Source organism: Anopheles merus, chromosome 3L (assembly GCF_017562075.2).
Source record: "Anopheles merus strain MAF chromosome 3L, AmerM5.1, whole genome shotgun sequence".
NCBI lineage: Eukaryota > Metazoa > Arthropoda > Insecta > Diptera > Culicidae > Anopheles > Anopheles merus.
The window spans coordinates 30,101,536-30,120,553 of record NC_054085.1 but is presented as its reverse complement, the minus strand read 5'-3'; the positions used below and the strand labels follow the sequence as shown (position 1 = coordinate 30,120,553).

Genomic DNA, 19,018 nt, shown 5'->3' with positions numbered 1-19,018 from the left:
TAGCCAACAAACGTAATTATGTCGATTATAACAAGATAAAAAAAATGATAAAAAATATAGTACTTTAAAATTTCAAAGATTTTATGCAAAAAAATGATTGATTGAGTTTGACTGAAAGAAAGTCCATGTCAGCGTCACGTACTCAATTGTGATAATCAGAGGTGATGCTCAAACAGTTGCTGTCACCAATACATGCTAGGTGACCAACGCATGGTCAGTCACTTTGTGATGACTTTTTTACTGTGATGAGTTCCACAAAATATGACTGACATAGTCATGACAAATTCCTACACGAGCTCACGAGTGCCATAGTCAGCGTCACGAGTTCTACTGTCATGATTAAAGGTGAGACTCAAACAGTTGGTGCCGACCATCACATGCTTGGTGACATTTTTTGCAAAATCAACTCTTGGTCAGTCACTTGGTCGCGTCATTTTCTGTCTGTGATAATTAGGACACCTCAAAGAATAGTAATGTATTTAGTGTATGTAGTAAAGTGGAAGAGTCATCAAATCGCAAAACTTAAGCTGAGCTACCCACACGTAGGTCTGACAATTCTCCTATTATTAAATCAATAAGCCAATTAGTGACTGATGCAGACGTACATCATCGACAAGGGTTGTAATGCCAAACAAGAAAAGGAAGAATAAGAAGAAGACAAATTTATGATATTTTTATCTATGTAATAATAATGATGATGTTTTAGTAACATATTTATTTAGTTTCAAGATGCCATTGCACAGCGAATTAATTACTTCAAATTAACTGAATTTGCTGAACTGATTAACTGAAAGCTGACACATTTGTCTCAATTAATTTCATCTGATCATGAAGAAAAAAATCAGCATTCTGACCTTAATTTCAACCGTTATGATCCCTTAATACTCATCATAACTCGTCATCCCAACTCTGGACGACTACGCACCACCGTGCGCAAAAGCATCATGTACAGTTATTCAAAAATATCAATCACATAAGAGGACAGCAAAGTCCTCTAACACATTTCCCCTTTCCACGCCAACCGTACACCAAAAGGTAGCAATTATCTTGGGGCACCCCATTATGCGAACGATGCGCACTGGTGTGCGAGAGAAGCGAATTACACACGGCTTGATTACGCATCATCACGCTGTGATCGCATTTCTTCGCGCCTTAATCCACGTGAGAGAGAAACAGACCCAGCAGCGGTGGCCGTGTCACATTAAGTGGCGTCCGTGTGAACGTGGGGTGGTGGCTGTAATCCACCCCGAAACACACACACAAAGAGCGTGGGATGTGTTGCGAATGGCCACCGCAGCCATCACACCAAACTGGTAGCATGATTTCTTGTATGCGAAACGTTACGAAAACAGATTTCGATCGATTGCAGAATGCCATTGAGGCAGATGGCGAGAGGTTGAAAGGCCAGCAAATTGCAACGGATTAGAAGGACAATCTGTCCAGAAGAACGAAATTAGAACACGTAACAAGTACCGTGACAAGATAAGAGTATAAAAAGCCAGTGCTCACTCAGCCGCTATTATCACTTGTTGTCCTTATCGCTTCCTATTTGTCTGTTAAAAGAATGCTTCGGATGGCATATTAGCTCGGTGACCTAATCTATTGCACGTTGGCAGACTGTGCGACTTAATTCCAAGCCTGCGGCGGAGAAGAATGTGCGTCAAAAAAGCATTAGAAAACAAGGCTTTACCAGCAGAGGGTGAGGTTTTTAAACGCCTCCAAACAAATTAAATTAAAACAGCACCATAATCAATGTTTGCAACAACATTGCTGGTCCTTTCAGGTTCGCACCAAACCGCGTACGACTTCAATATTGCTGCCGGTGCTGGGGTGTTTTGGGGAAGACTGATGGGTTAATTAATCACTGGAGGCGAACACAACGCAACTGATTAAAATAATTATTTCAATTACATATTTAATGGCGTTCTCTCATACACATCAAACCGAACGGAAGCCGGAATGTTCCCACCAGGTGCTTGGCTGTGGTGCCATGCCCTAAATCTTGTGCATGGCTTGTATTTTGCAAGCTTTAAATTATTCATCACCGATATGCTTTTGGGGCGAAATGGCATCCGGATTGGTGTCAGCTACTGCACACTACTGGCCGGGACGGGCCGGCTAATTGACGTCGTGCGATTCGCATTGTTGTGTCCCACAGGGGGAAAGAATGGGAAAATTCACAACGAATTATTTAATAAATTCCACCTTTTTCTGTAAGCTGTTTTAAAAATACATATTCTATTTGTGACTTTGGGCAATCGGTTGCTTGTCATTATGACGCAAGAGCTACACATGAATCTCATTGAGTATTTAATTATTACGGGAATGTTTTTGTTTGTCCAATGAAGAAACGTGATTTCAGGCATATCATTTCGTTTTCTCAGTGCAGTTTTTTGGGTTGTGAGAGTTTTTTTGGTAGCATTATTTCTTACATACCACACACTTGATTGTCATTCATTACATTGACACCAAGCGAGAAGAGATCTTTCGGTTGCAAGAGCATTTCTGGCCATTGTCTCTTACGCCCGCACAACACACTACACAATCTTTAATTGGAATCATCGCAACTCCCCTCCCCGGGCACTGTGGAGAGTGTGGATCAAAGCTACAGTGCAAACGTCATCGGCGAAACAATGGACGAAAATTAAGGCAACAGAAAAGCTGCAATCAAAGGTGCGTAAAAGGTTGCATTGGACGTGGGGTTCATGGTGATGTGTTTTTCACGTTACCGCACCATCCAGTGTTACCGCATTTGTGCGCACCACGAATTTGATCTGTATGGTGGTGTCGCCCTCGCACTAGCTAGCTTGGCTGGCAGATGAGCAATGGATCAATTTTTTTTTCTTTCTTTCTTTTTCATCGCCGTCACCGCCTTTCGAAGGTTCCGTAGACGGTCGGTCGGTCGGTCGGGGTCGAATGTTCAGTGGGTGCATCCATCGCACGATTTGTACTTTTTGGTACGAATTGATCCATTGGAAGGGTGAGCAGCGAGAAGGATTTGACGGTGAAAGTGCTATTTTATCGATTTCAATAAAACCTTTTGTTAAATATGATTTTTTTTTACAATTTCTACAATCGCTCAACCTAATGTAATAGAAGCGGAAAATAAAGGAGATTTACATACAGCTTCAACAAATACATAAAGATAACATCAAATATGAATAACTGAAGCATAAAGTGAACACTGGAAAATTAATAAGGAGTGATTTTTATACACGTTTAACATCGTTCAATTGGACTAGCCCTGCAGCGTTGGCGGTAAACGCACAGCATCCTATCGACTAACGGCGATCATCCCGCGATCAAATCTCGAATAGCACCCCACCCTAGATGAGGTTTGTGTGTTAAAGTATTAAGTTGGAATTCCTTGCGTGTTTTAAAACATTATTCGTACTTTATGAAATCGCTAATATTGAAGGTATCAGCCATTTATAATATAAAAAAGACGGAGACGGGCGGCGTGATGGTTGTTTAACTTTCCAGGTGATACTATGTAAGCCCATCTGTAAATCTGTATCTCTTTGCACATAATTTGCACTGACATAGAATTGAATTCAGATTCTTCCAACCAGCAACCGAGGAGGAATTCAAGATGCCACAATGAATAAATTGCATATTTTTACATTATTAGCTATTTTTAAATTGATCTTCTGTCTGAGACATTTGTCACACATAAGCGGTTTTAGCTTATTTAAGTAAGGTACATCTTGACATGCATGTTGCTTGCGATTAGGAAATCACCAACTTCCAGAATCCGAGAAAAAATATCTTTGAAGCTTAACTCATATTAAAGGTGTTTTGTTGTGTGAGGTACAACAATCATGTTTAAATTGCATATATGCATATAATAAAATGATCAAGTGAATGAGTAAGCGGATAAAGTAGGAGCTGTGTTCATGTTAGATTGTAACAGAAAACAGAAGTTCAAAGTTGATCTTATCCTTGCTAACCTTCAGATATATCAAATTTAATATAGATATGTAATAACCATTTCGCTCCACTTGCCATACCTTTCGTGCACCTTTCCTCTCTTCGCACCTCTCGCACAAATTATTCTTCTCCGCCAACGCAACCAACGCGTTCTGCACCGCTGGAGACGAGACGAAGACGCAGAAGATGATCGCGTGTGGCGTTTGGTGAAGAAATTTCGCGACGCGTGGGCCACCACCACCACAGCACACACACACAGAGAGACAGACAAACACGTACGCACGATGGTAGTAGCTCTGGCAGCTTACTTCTTCTCTACTCGATTCGAAAGTAAACCAATGTGGCACCAAAACCACCAACCGGCCCGCGCACAACGGGCACGAAATCGCGCATTTTGCTGCCGCGCCACCGAGATCGTGCACGCATCTTACCATTTCTCGGCCAGTGGATCAAATGCGTTCGAAATCAGCAAACCCAAACCCACATCTCCATCACCCTTTAAAAAAAACCCCCACCCGGGGAAAGAAATGCTCCAGCGTAATCCTTCGTCGGAAAGCAGCAGCTCTCGACGGGTGAAAGTGGTGCTCTGCTCGGAACGCAAAATTACTAATAATTCGAAAAAAAAAAACGCTGCACCCACCAAACCCATTGCATGACAAAATTGAGCGGCACAAAAACACTTTTGCCCGTGCAGCATTACACCGCGCTCACTTCCGCTGCAGGTTGGTGTTTCGGCCGTTGTTGTATAGGACGGGGGGAGGGAAAGCAGGAGATTTAGCTTATTATTCACGCTACAATTAAAAATCTCTTTGATCGTATGCGGAAAGAAACGATTGTTTTTGGTCGATAAAGGTGTGCATGGTAGTATGGGTGGATAGATTTCACGTAAGAGGATAAAGTATTTTTCACACATGGCATGCATAACGGATGTCAATTATGTGCTGGGAAACGGTCGATTACTAACGTCCAGAGGAAAGGCTGGTAAACTATTGTCGAAATTAATAAAGGTTTTGCTTTACATTTCGGGTTTACAGGCGTTTAATATTGAAATAATTTACAATATATTGTAAAAATGCAATCTAAGTCTGAACCTCGTTCTGATGACATCATTAAAACGAGATGTTACAACAATTAGATGAAACTTTCATATGAGAAATAGTAATTTTAAGTTACATTATTATCGACCTCTCGCAGGGCGGTCACGTGGTACAGTCGTCAAACCGAACGACTCAATGACATGCCCGTCATGGGTTCAAGCCCAGAATGGACCGTCTCCCCGTAGCACAAGGATTTGACTGACTATTAGGCTACGTGGTATAATGAATTGAGTCTCGAAAGCCTGAGTCTCGACCTCTAACACTTCCATTCCAGAAAAATTCAAGAATAAATTCTTCCACAGAAATGTTATGAATTATATATTGAATTTTGCAGCCATCAAATTGAATAGAATGAAAAACTTAGCTGGGTTTAAAAACTTTTAAACGGTTATCTATTTTACAAATGATCGAATAAAACAAGCTAATCAAATGAAACATGATATAAAAGCAGAAAAAAAAATTGTTCAAATTATATGACATCACAGCATCAAAAGATTCAAGAGAAAACGTAAAGAGCTTAAGAAAATATTAAATACTTAACGTATCAAGGAAAAAGATGAAAAATAAAGTAAAAACTTAAAAATGCATTCATGATAATATCAAAAGAAGAGATAAGAAAGAGCAAATAAACAACAGGAAGGAATAGACAAGCACCAGGAAACAAAAGAAGAAAAAAAGGATAAACAAAAAATAGCAAAACATGAAAAGAAGGTGGACTTTTGTTATTAACGTGAAAAAAACATATTTGTTAGATAGATTACATACAATTTGTTTTGAAATGTATGAAAAGGACATAATTATATTTTTTTCTTTTTGTTTACAACACACCACAAACATCGCCTTTAGGGAACTGATTGCAATAGTAAAAGAATATTATTTGCAACAAAGTAATTCCCCGTACGGAAGCAGCCACACAGCATTCTTATCGTAATCTTTACCAAGTAACAACGAACGCATGGCTCCCCCTCCCTCTTTGACCCCAACCGGTGCCCAGTGTCAACGGTACCGGTCCTTCCAGTGCGGCATTTGTGTTACGCTAATCCGGATTCGGAACTGGATTGTTTACGCAACGTCTTACGCCGCGAAACGATAAGCCCCCGGACCAGGGGGAAAGCAAAACAAAAAAAAAATGAAGGCACATAGCCAACATGCTCGACCGGAACAAATGTGGCAAACAAGTTTGGCTGGGTTTCGTAGCAACAACGCGCCGTTAAAACAAACGCGCCAGCCAATACACACACAGACAGCATTGGAAAAATCGCAATCAGAAAGCGCAAAAATGTGGCGCACAGGAAAGTGTACTGAGAGGGGGGACCGGGCCAGCGGGGAGGAATCGCATCACTATCGCATCACATTCGCATTATGCCGGTTCGTGTGGTGCATTCGCGTTCCAACATCCACATATCGGACGGATGGGCGACGACGACGACGACGAGGTTGACGATGCGACGCACAAAACTGTCGATGAAAGTAACGGAGCAGGTGTGTGTGTGTGGTGTAGGGCTTTTTTTGCGGTTGTTGTTGCTGCAGCAGTGCCGAGATCAACGAACCGCGAAGACCACGCGCACACCGCACACCACGTTGTTGAGATGGCATTTGGTGAATGTTGTTTGCTGTTTGGTGGCTGCTAAAGGCTACTTTGCCCGCTCCTTTCTCTCTCTCTCTCTCACTCGTGTGCACCCCTCAAAGTAGGCGAGGAATCAATCTCAGGACGGAAAACCCAACTTAAGACAAAAACGCGCACCGGTCCCACGTGGATCGAGAGGGATTGGTTGCCGCGAAACGATTTTGATTGACACGCGGCATACCAAACGCATGGACGCAGGGAAAGCATTAAAAGTGCCTGGGGGATGGGGCGGGGCAGGTTTTTTTGACGCGCTCTCCCACCGGTAGTAAGCGATAATAAAGTGCGCCAAATTGGAATTTAAGTGAAAACGGAAGGAAACACCTTTGTTTTTACCTTCCCTAAGGGGTTTTAATACCGGGCGTGTCTTAAATAGCGGTAACTTCTTCTTGAGTGCTATTAATTAAAGGTATCAATAAAATACGTAATCAAATACGTGCGTCTGATGGCGGAGGAGTTTTACTGTAAATGTGTATTACTTCATTTACTTTCTTCACCTTTAATGGTCAATGGTACGGACCATAATAATAAGGTGGTTTTGTTTTTATGGAAGAAATGTACAGCATAATGCACATTAATCAATACTTCCAACAATACTATAAAATCTTGCAAAATGGAAGTGAAAGTAACGATCACATCAATAGGATTGATTCTAAAATACATATTTGATTTGGTTAAAATTTCTTAAAAGTGACAATGTTCGTAACTAACTCGATCAGATGTATGTGACAAGGTGTGTGATCATAATAGTTTAACCTTTCAACTGGGCAAAGCCCACCCTTTTCGCCTTTTCCCTGGAGAGAATTATACACCAATAAAGGTCAAAATATCGGCTTTTCTTCTGTATGTGCAAAAACGATTACCTAGTCTAGACCTGCCCCAGCCCCTGATGGGTTTGGCACTTTGTGACTTGGTGTTGGTTTCACTGCAATGCAGTATGACGAAATTTGAACCCATGGCGTTTGTTGAGAACTTAACGGCAATAGCATGAAATCAATTTCATCATGTGTTCTAGTTCTTCTTCTTCTTAGATATCAATAATGGATTTATCCTCCTATATTCTTATAAACCTATAAGAATCTCCTATATATATTTATAAACGTTTCGAAACTTTGTTCTGTATGTCCCGATGGTATACAGAAAAAAAACGCATGGACTCTTACAAAGTCCAATGAGTAATGATTCCCGGCCGATTCTACCCTCGATACCACCAGTTACACAATGACGCGATAAAAGTCTCATAAGTCTCATATAAATCGTCCATATCACAATCAATACTCTTTTTGATATGATGATCATGATAACTGTATTGGAAAGTCCAGCGATAACATTTTTATCTGCTATCATACAACTCTTTTGAAAGATATGCCAGACTGTCATTACTGTAAATGCAACAACCAAAATAAGACACAACTTTCAAACGTCACTGAGTCTGATTGCACCTAGCAATGATTCATTTCTGTATGACAATGTTAAAGTCAAACACAGATGAGTTGCCAAAACAGCGTTCAAGGCATTGTCTACGTTTCTTTGGTGCAACAAACTATATAGTCAGTCGTTACTGGTCCTTGCCAAAGGTCTGGATGGCAGATGATAATTCATCCAGTCCTTGCGGGACACACCTGCGCCATTACTTCAACACTCGTTCTACTCTTCTATATGCAATTTTGTTTGGAAAAGGAAATAAATATTGCAGAATTATCAGTAATGCGCAGCTAATTGACTCTTCTGGTCCAGTGTTTCAAAATTCAAACTTGACCAAGCGGACTGCAAATCGCATTTACTCATCCGTCTTCTAAAGGATAACGGATAAGTCGAACGACAGAAGGGATAGAACAACCAAGTCTATTACGTCCGATGGATTTACTTCTGCTTTTTGCTTGGTTTGCAATTCCCCTGCTTTAATACGCTATACTTCTTCTTTACAATTTCCTAAAACCAAACGCAAAAGACAAACATAAACCGTTTAAAGTTTTCAAATGCAATACATAGCTCCTTACCTCGGACCGCTGTATGATCTCGTACGCCTGCTGCCAGTGGATGCAGAAACTGTCGTAGCAGGCCTTCGGATCGCACTCGGTTGCATCGAACGGGCGAATCACCGACGACAGCCCACCGCCCCCGGCACCGGAACGCGAACGGTCATTCGCGCTGCCACTGCCGTTGTTGTTGCTGTTGTTGCCGCTTTTGCTGAAACTTTGCCGCAGCGGGCTCGATCGTAACCAGCTCATTTTGTTGGTGGTGTTGTGTTGCTGCTGCTGTTTTTTTTATCGTACCTCTCCTCTGTCGTCGCTGTTTTAGTAAAGCATATAACGTTTGTTTTCTTTCTTTCGCTCGCGGGTTTCCTTCTCGTGTTGTCTTGTGCCGTTCCGCTAGCGGGTGCTTCCTTTTTTGAAACTCGGGGTAGTTGTTTCTCGAATCGTCCGACCACACAGTATTCTTTTTTTCAAACGCTGACGGTGATGGTGCGCGGACAAGGTGGTTGGTTTGCCGTTTCCGGCTCGGGTCCCGTTCGAATTTTTGAACTTACTCACTCACACTCCACTGCGCTGTACACTCGGATTCGGATCGTATATGGACAATGCCATGATACACACAACGGCACACAGGTGGCACACAAAGCGCAAGAACCGAACACTCTCTAATCCATCATCCGGCAGCCATCCGGAGTGGGAGTGTGCGGGAGGGGATAGAATCGTTTAATAACAAACCCCACCACCGTTAGCAGCACACGGATGAGACATCACATTTACACTGTAGGACGTTGTTGGAGAACGGTCTGCAGAAGAAGAAAACAAAAAGCCGGGAACTAAAGAAACATTCTACTCAATACATATGAATTAATTTCATAAACACGCGCTTTTAGAACCATTTAAAAAGGAAACGGGAGGCCAACTTGGATCACACTTCTACACACACGCATACATACACACAAACGCACGGCGGCGAAACACGGCGCAGATCGCGCAGCAGACGTTGTGGGATGATTTTGTGCAGGTGTCTGAAACGCAGTGCGCATTAGAATACAATGCAAATGTGCGCTCTGCGTACGCTAATGCAAGAAAAACACGCGCTTCCGCAGTGCATTCCGCTGCGTATGCACTTTTCGCTCTTGTCATTCACAGTACAACTAAAGAAAAAGAAGAAGAAAAAACAACATTCCCGTTACTTGTGTGCACCGTTTGTCTGCACCAACACACCAAGGGGGACATGTGTGTTTTATTTTTCTTCTCTTTATTAATGGCGAGAGGGGTTGATGTTAATGGGGAACACAGCACAACAATTGAGAAAAAAAAACATACGGTCGCACGCGCGCGCACACACTTACTCAATCAAACGCACACTTGAGCGTGGTACACACCCAACCTCCCCACCATCTCTCTAAGCACATCAAACGACCAGATCTGGCCTTGCACGATAAATTCTTTTCCCTTCACACACCACGATCTTGTGTGTTTCGTCATCATCCTTGGGGGAGACGGGAGATTAGGTCAGCTCGATTGATGGAAAAGGCGTAGTGCGCGTGCAAATTGGGGGTTGGGTCCACCCTCCCCCCACAGAGGTTGTGTTACTTTTGCCCATAAAATGCACAACACGGTAACGCAGCACGTAACAGAAAACACTGAAATGAACGATTTACACCCTCCAAAACAAACCCCGATTAGGGCATTTGCTTTCTCCTACACGACACATAGCAAAAAAAAACACAACCACAGACACACACACAGACGTCTCCGCCTTCGCAACAACGAGAGTACACACTTTATCCTATCGCGGTATTACCTCGTACCAGTTGGTTGTGGGATGCACCTATTACGGAACTATGCTTTCTTTTTCCCTTATTTTCACCAGGGCTGCAAAGGAACGGAACAAATGCGACGACTTTTTTCCTGCGCGACGGTGGCACGGTAGCTCATTGCTGCCCAAGTTTCTTTCGCGATTTGATCGACTGTACCTGACAGCGAGCGAAACCCGTGTCCCCCAACTGCGCGCTTGACATTTACCCAAAGAGCAAAACTGTTTTGACGGGAAGCAAACGGGCAAGGGTTCCTCAACTGTCAAATAGGTGATTACGGGGAAACGATGTTTTTTGGAGGGCTAGTAGAAGCCCTAGCCGCAAATTTCCGTTAAATGCCTTCTAATCGCCTTGTAATCGCCGGCGAATTGAAGGCGATCAGCAGTGCATTTAGCAGTAATTAAATGCCTTTGAAATATGTCAATGAAAAATTTCGCTTTTAATTTGAAATTTGAAATTGCAACTGTCAAAAGAAAACCTTACAAGCGTCTTCAGCACTGCACTGTTGTAGTGTTCCCAGATATGAGCGTGAGATTCGATAGCACGATTTACGTGTTACAGGGTTTTCCATTCCAATTAACAACTGTTCACAGTCAACTAGCAATCCTCGATTTGAAAAACACGATTGTCTACCACTTACAAACAAGCCAAGCCGTTTTTGGTACACTGTCCATTTCAATTTCACAATTGTCGTCTTCGAAAACACACGTCAGATGCGGCACGGGTTGTTTTGGTTTTGGCTGGAACGTGTATCACTTGAAGTTGGGAAAGCTGAGCAACATGGCCATGTTAGGCAGTTTTATATATATTTTAATTTTTAATACAATGCAAAAATTTTTACATTAATCCGTGCTTTTACTGGTAGCAAATGAAAAAAAATTACAACGTCCCAAAATAACTTAAAAACTGTAACGCTCTAAGAATAACGTAAACCAAATGATAAAACTGCTTAGCATGTCCATATTGCTTAACTTTTCCATATTCTCATATTCAATCAAGACCTGTTTACAGCGTGGTTCAATTCTTATACACAAGTGATACACGTTCCAGCCAAAACCAAAACAACCCGTGCCGCATCAGACGTGTGTTTTCGAAGACGACAATTGTGAAATTGAAATGGACAGTGTACCAAAAACGGCTTGACTTGTTTGTAAGTGGTAGACAATCGTGTTTTTCAAATCGAGGATTGCTAGTTGACTGTGGACAGTTGTTAATTGGAATGGAAAACCCTGTATGTTCTCTTGCGTTAAGCTCTGAGCTATTTCACTTTATTAAAGATGGTCTACATTATTCGGTTGTTAAATACCAACTCATTGAAAGGTAATAATATATCAAACTCATTTCGATAACTAAAATAAAAGGAAAAATGAGATACATATTTCTCCCATCCTGATAATGAACGGTGAACATAGTGTAATTATTATGTTTTTTTAAAAGGTATTATTTTAATTTCGCTTCACATAAATTTTGTTTCAAGTAATTATAGTAAGAAAAAAATAATTTAAAAAGAAATAAACGCAGAAAAAAGATCATAAAAATCTGGATTTGAACACACGCTTTCTCGGTTCGGAACCAAAAGCGTTGTCACTGCTCTATTTGGCAGTTACATTGGTACAGGTGCAAATTCAGTATATAAACAAACTAAGATGGCGGCAAGCTATCTGTTCTCCTTGAATCAAAAAGTTGAAAGATTTCGAAGAGAACCCGTTACAGCCGTGAAAGTTTCGGTTGAAATCTTTATTCGCCTTCTAAGGCGACTAAGGCCTTAAATGCCTTCTGAATGCCTTCAAAGCCGTTTAATGCTGGTAGGGAGTGCGCTGTACTATCTATATTTTTGATGAAATAAATTGTATTCCAAATAGCCATGGTAAAATATCTATAAATGAATGAAGATTACAAATGACAAAATAATGTAATGAGTGAGTTATGCTTTTAAAAAGACCGAAATTAAGCCCCACAATAAAAAAACCCACAATTCGAAAAATGGCAAAAAAAGCTAGTGGTGAGATAGCTACACAGTGGAACTTTCTTCGATTTGAGAACTTTCTCCTTCTCCCTGTACAGTTGTATGATTTCGCATTGAAGTTATGCATCGCTAGAGCTAGAGCGATACGATTGTTTAAATACTAAACTCAAATGTAATCCACCAGCACTGAAGCATTTATCTAATCACACGATCATTCTTATAGGATTGTGGTCGGAAAGTTAGAAGGGTATATAGGTTATAATTAGATGGAAGCTAGGCAAAACACAATTCAAGGAAAGGATAGCAAGATAGCAATGGGCCAAAAAATTTCAAAATCATAAAATCAATAGGTTTCTCTTAAAATTCACTTTTAATCAATCGATTAATCATTAGCAGAATATAACTTAAATTAAAAAAATATATACAGGTTTAACTACTGTACATGAACATAAAAGAACCAAAATGACACTGAACTTTTTTCCGCCTCCGTATAATCAGCTACTGTAATTGAATTTAAAATGTTTTGAATTAACGAAACAATTACCGAAAATGTCGTATGAAATGTATCGAATGACAATGGAGAGAAGGAATTCGTTTTGTTAATTGGGAGTCTCGTTTCTGGATGACATTGTTACCCTGTGAAAATACTCCTCATAAAGATTATCTTATCTACAGGTGCATTTATACCGTGTCCTTGCTCTTTCCGTATTGTGTCTGTTAACAATTTCTTTTAAAAATCATTTTTATATGCCTTTTTTCTATTTGTTGTTGTTCACTTTTAATGTGAAGTGTTCTCTTTACATTTAAAGCCTGCGATGGATCAAGTCAGCTAAAACACACAGCAGGATGCATCAGAATCTCAGCACCTGGTTCGAGGAATTGTATACCCGGTGAAAAACTCACCCCAAACACTCAATGCAAAACAACTGATGTATGTGTTTGTTTGTTTGGGTTTTTTTTACTCCCGTTCTTTCATGTTCGCAAGACGACACACGAGAAAATTGCTGTGCAGAAGAAAATTACCGTGTTCCTGCTACATGGACAGGGGACCGAGTGTGCACCTTTGCTAAACCCGTCAGCAACTCACGTGCAAAAACAATAAACCGTTGTCGTGCGTTAATTGTAACCTAAAACTCCCAAAAATCGACCGAACGACCGTGTGGTGTTTGCGCGTGTGTGTGTGGGAGAGCATTTTTCAGCCAACCCCCACTCCCGTATCCTTCAGCACGCTGTGGAATCTCTGGTGTAATTGGTGCCCACCTTCCACACCCGCTCCGGTACGGAACGCGCAGCGAACGTGGCCCCGAATAAGAAAGCGCCCAAATCGAAACCGCCGAAAATGATGACCCGACGGAAATCGATACACGAATCGACGCTGCAGGCCCAGCTGCAGATGCAGGAGAGGGCGGCCGAGGAACAGCTCACGCTCGGCGCACTGGCGAACGGGATCGCCAACATACTCGCCCCGTCGCAAGCCTCGCAATCATCACAGACCGGCACGCAGCAGCAGTGCAGTGGGTTGGGAATGACGAGCGGTGTCACAGCTCCTGCCGCCGCCGCCGCTGCTACTTCTCCTGGACCAGTGCCGCCACTGTCAACCCTCCCAAAGCCACAGCCCATGAATGGTAGCCTATTTGCAACGAAAAGCTCCGGTTTGTCACCGACCGGGGCCGGCACGTCGTACCACAACCAAACCAGCAACAGCCTGGCGGCAAAGCACAACGCAATGATGCGCAGTAAGACGGCCCGCAGCGCGAAGCGAAGTGCACCGATCGATGTGCCGCAGTCGTCCGGTGGAAGCACACCCACAAGCAACGCAACCGCCACCGTGACCAATGCGCCCGGCGGCAATACCCCGCACGGAACCGGCATGGGGACAGCGGCGGCAGCAGCAGCAACGCAGGGTATAGCGTGCGGCCCGAACCCGGTGCAGCAAACGCTCGCCCAGAACGGCATGGATCCGGACGAGATACCAAAGTTCAAGGGTTACCGCATCATCGAGATCGACCACTTTCTGCAGTGGGCCGCCTACTCGCAGTTTATGCATTCGAAGCACTGCCCGGGCGGGCTGCTGAAACCGTACCAGGAGTACATCAGCGGCTGCTACTCGACGTTCGCGATGAAGTGCAGCAAGTGTGCCGCCATCATAACGCGCTCGTCGGAGAACTACATCCACCACAACAAGCTGATGAACCGGCTGGTAAAGGGGACGGTGCAGCTCGGCAAGGACTACGACGAGATGCATCAGTTTATGGAGTCGCTCGAGGTGCCGTTCGTGACGCGCGAAGAGTTCCAGTCGATCCGCGGTCAGGTGAGCTCGTCGCTCGAGGATCAATCGGCGCTGCAGCGCGCGGTCGAGGAGCTCGAGCGGGCCTCGTCCATCTCGTCGAAGCGGAAACGGCACGGCAGCTGCAAGTACCACTACGAGGTGCTGAAGGTGTACCTTAACAAGAAGATGAAAAAGATGGAAGAGAATCTGCAGGTGTCGGTGAACGATTCGGTCGCGCTGGCGGTGAACGCTCACCTCAAGAACGTTTCCCACGTGCAGCTTGTGTAAGTGGGCGGGCTCAATGCAACCAAATTTGCTCACTGGTATGTTGATTTTTCACCCCCCCCCCCCTTTTTTTGTTGCTGTCCTTCTATCCTCAGGCCAAATGCTATGACTAACTCTGCCACCAACTGTACAGCACTCAGTGGGATGAACGGGGGCATTAGTGCGACCACTTCCAGCAACAACATCGCCAACCTTGCCATCGGAACGATCAACATGCAGAGCGTCCCCATGGCAACGGCGATGACACCGACGGCGACAACCACGATAAACGGCACCAGCGGTGGCGCCAGTGACAGCGGCACCACCAGCAGCAGTATGTACAACAGCTGCAACATCACGAATGGGGCGCGCCCGGTAGCAACGGGTCCGGTCAGTGTGCAGCTAGCAACCGTGGCAGAATCGACGATCGGTGGTGGCGGTGTTGTCGGTGGCCGTCTACCACCGGGCAGCAGGGAACAGCAACACTGACCACTGGAACAGCTGGAGTGGCTAGGCTATTGGCTACCGGACGGATAGGTACTGTTTTAAAGTGCTCGTCGTTTGGGGGCGGTTGCCTGGCAACTCGGTCGGTCCGAGCCGGGGCAATCGTTACATGAAAAGACACAACGGACAGATACACAAACGCATACTTAGTAGCAGCAGCAGACAAACAAATACACGGAAAGCTATGTGCCAACGTGCAATTTTTGGATACACAAATAGGAACACATACACACTCATTCGGGTATCAGAACGTATCTCGTCATATGCTTTTATAGTGATTTAGGTGGGTAGGGCATTAATAGTAGTAGAGACGGCACAGTGTTTTTAAATTCAAAGGACATTACAGCGTACCGTGCTGTAGGACAAGCGATATTAACTATTTTTATTTACGAAACGATACATTCATATACGCTCCCGTTAGGCAAATCGGTATATGTACATGCGACAGGTGTAATATAATACGATTTAGTTTATTTTTTTAGCGCAGATTAACGATGAAAAAAGTTGTCCCAGAACAAAGGACGTGAGATTATATGCGGAAAATGCCGTAGAAGAAATTGCTTAAAACAAAGAGATTATAAAACAAACAACAAAACAGGACTCATAAACGTACACATATGAAGTGGTTTATGGAAATGATATATATACATGAATATATACTTATACAGTGGGCAATGGATAGGTACGCCCTATGTAAGGGACCTTTAATATTTGGCGGCAAAGAGAGAAGCTGAATATGAATCTACTTAGAATTATGGTAAGGGTATAATGGAACGAACACAAAACGCACCTTAGTGGCAATGTGTGTGTGTGTGTGTGTGTGTGGGTGTACGTAGCGGAACGCTTTAAATGGAGCGAATATTTCTATTGCCAATCGGAACTCTTTACAATTCGTATGTTTTGACCGGTTCCTCTGTGCCGTAGTTTTTAGTTTAGCTTGATACTCTAAAGGACAACCCCTCAACCAAAACTCCCCCTTTGTACCCCCCCCCCCCCATCGACGCGTAATGTCGTGTTCCTTTTTGCGCTGTGTAATACGTAGTTGTACTTAAAGTGTAGTGTTTTATGTTTATCGTTTTAAAGAAACACACAGACAAACTCATTGAGTGAGTTTTGTTTTTGGGAGGTGATGGAGCCTATTTTCTAAATGTTTTGAGGCAATGATTAGAATTTGTTTTAACTTTTGGCCTTTTCTGTTGTACATAATCCGTTCCAATCGCACCGTGCACCGCACCTCCCCCCCTCGATTTTATATGTAAAATGTGTAATGTAATGCGCTCATGATGTTTAGTAGATTAAGCGGAGAAAATCACACAGGACAAAGAGGGCGACGAGTGAGCGAAAACGACCACCCCCCCGTATCGGATAGGTAGTTTTTGAAATAAACAAAACGTAAAAAAACGATGTATCAATTAATGGTGAGTTTGAGGTTTAATTTACAAAGAAAAAGCTCCCATTTTGCGACGCAATCCGAAAAAAACGATCGAACCGTACAGGAAAATTAGTAACGTATCGATGTGCTGGTGGAACAAATTCGACTTCGAGGGCGTACAGAGCGGTGCAACAATTAATCATTTCTTGTGTACCATAAATCCATCATTTTGTACGCTCTCTCACGCCGTGCTGTGCGCGTTTATGTAGCACAAACAAGCACCCGGCCCCGGCAAGCGGTACTGTCGGTTACAGGTGACGGTATTCCGGTACACACAATTTAAATGCTTCACAAATCGGACAAACACGATTATAGGGTGGGTGGACGGGGTGGACCAAAATAATTAATAAACCCCACCCTTTTTCCCCATTTTGGTGCGCTATCGGCCAAACCTTCTGCAACGACACACGAACCAAACAAAAAAAAAGTGGTTACAGTATGTGAAAGCCAGTACTCAACATAATCACTGTCGAGTGTTCCACTTTACGCCCAAATGGCACAGTTTAATCTTGGTGCGATTCGTTACACTATCACGTACCTGGATCGGAGGAATTAAGGAGGAGGAGAAGAAGAAGAATAACATCGTTGTAACGTTATAAGCAAATACACACGATAACTTCGCTCTGTTCAAACGTGTAAGGAAGTACTTCCCCCCTTACCTGCTAATAACAAAACATAGGCGAGAGCAAAAAAAACTCGCTCAGCAAAATGGAACCAAAGAGGAAGCAAAAAAAAAACCACAGCGTATAATAAAATATCGCGTATCACGAAGCAGCAAATAAAAGGGGTGAAAGTTTCCCCGAGCTCCTCCGTGGCACGTGAGAGACGGTGGAGACGCTTGGTGCTTCTTGCGAGGCGTAAATGACGCGTGTTACTTACACAGTCCACACCCCACCGACGCCCTACCAGAACCAGATGTGTGACTGACCGGAAAATTTCCGGCCACTAGAAGGGAAACTGGCAATTTTGGCCGGGTGGCCGGGAAGGGGAAGTCCCTTTCCCTTTTCTTTTCAATTGGGGTTTCGTCGTGGTTCGCTTGACTGGGTCAATTGGGCGGTTTTTGCTCGGGGTGTTTGTTAATCACTGGTGGGGTACACAGTCGGTTACAGGACATTACCGCCATTGCAAAGAATGTTTTGCACAAATTTTGAAATGTTACTTTTTATAACGAAAATCATTTAAATAGAAAAAAAATCATTAAAATGTTCAAATTTTGTTTGAATGATCAAACAACAAGCATTAATAAAACGTTGTAGTAAAAATGGTACCACACTGTAAACGTACAACTTTGCTCCTCATTTACACCTGCTTTATGGGCCAAAAGTTAATGCAAAGTTTCGTAGGGGGGGGGGGGGCTTTTTTCTCAGTCTGCGTTTTTTTTTCTTTTTTGGGAGCTGTTGCGGACTTTGACCCAGATTTTAATTCCCCTTGTGGCTCGAAAAAGGTGATTGGTGGTATGGAAATTGGAGGAAAAATTAAAACGTGTCCTTTAGAATACTTTTTCCAAATGAAAGTCGTTTGGAAAAGAAAGCAAAAAAAAGAAATAAAATAAAAACAAATACGATTTAAGGTATCACATTACCTCACTTTCTTTCTTCATGGTAAAGTTTAAGTTTTGTCGAATAATTTGTAAATTTTCCCGATGAAAAGCATTTAAAAGAATTAAAAACTGATCTTCGCATAAGGCTTTTCAATCGTACTCATCCTCATAATGCCGGGATCGGTTGCCCCCCCCCCCCTTCGCCCCAGCGAGCAAAGCGTTACACCGTTACACACCGATGCCGAAAAGTAACACTTGTGCCACTTAGCGAAAGCGAATGTAATAATCGAAAAAAAAACACCCAATGTAGCGTCATTTCTTCTACTTCTTCGCCAGATACACCCGGCGTCCCGGCTGAACCGGCGAACGACCATAAACACTAACGTCACGAGATAAAAAAAAACAAAACCGCGGTAAATAATGGACCATCGGCTTTATGTACAAATGCAAAGCTGACAAGTGAGTGGCTGAGTGTGATGGCGTTACATACCCGATGCGTTAGTAGACCGGCCCTAGGGGAGGCTTCGGGAGCTCCCGAAAGCTTTGAGTGGTGCCAGTACCGTGGTTGAGTCGTTTCCGTGCGGGCGAAGTTTGCT

At 43.1% G+C, this 19,018-nt stretch overlaps 2 protein-coding genes across 11 annotated transcripts in view; one reads left to right on the top strand and one right to left on the bottom strand.

Annotated features, from left to right (window-relative positions):
• The window catches only part of LOC121598281 (UPF0518 protein AGAP011705), a 29,775-nt gene extending 10,773 nt beyond the window's left edge, over window positions 1-19,002 (bottom strand). For 3 of the 10 annotated variants that reach the window (XM_041924890.1, XM_041924900.1, XM_041924899.1), the window contains exons 1-2: window positions 18,913-19,002; window positions 8,652-9,430 (exon numbers count right to left, since the gene is read on the bottom strand). In XM_041924890.1, the coding sequence (XP_041780824.1) occupies window positions 8,652-8,882 (231 nt within the window). In that variant the 5' untranslated portion in view covers window positions 8,883-9,430; window positions 18,913-19,002. Of the gene's footprint in view, window positions 1-8,651; window positions 9,461-9,580; window positions 9,782-9,979; window positions 10,408-10,434; window positions 10,629-18,912 lie in introns of those variants that run through there. The other 7 variants (XM_041924893.1, XM_041924894.1, XM_041924896.1 and 4 more) reach the window with 7 other exon arrangements.
• Window positions 13,357-16,861, top strand: LOC121598283. The gene is made up of 2 exons (XM_041924901.1): window positions 13,357-14,966; window positions 15,063-16,861. The coding sequence occupies exons 1-2, from the start codon at window positions 13,753-13,755 to the stop codon at window positions 15,433-15,435; spliced, it is 1,587 nt and encodes a 528-aa protein (XP_041780835.1). The 5' UTR covers window positions 13,357-13,752; the 3' UTR covers window positions 15,436-16,861.
• Window positions 19,003-19,018: the final 16 nt, after the last annotated feature.

Excerpts from the sequence above, each read along its gene's own strand:
- LOC121598283 (XM_041924901.1), top strand. The coding sequence starts at position 13,753 with ATGATGACCCGACGGAAATCGATACACGAATCGACGCTGCAGGCCCAG. Across the intron at positions 14,967-15,062 it reads GTTTCCCACGTGCAGCTTGT|GCCAAATGCTATGACTAACT; the intron begins GTAAGTGGGCGG and ends TTCTATCCTCAG.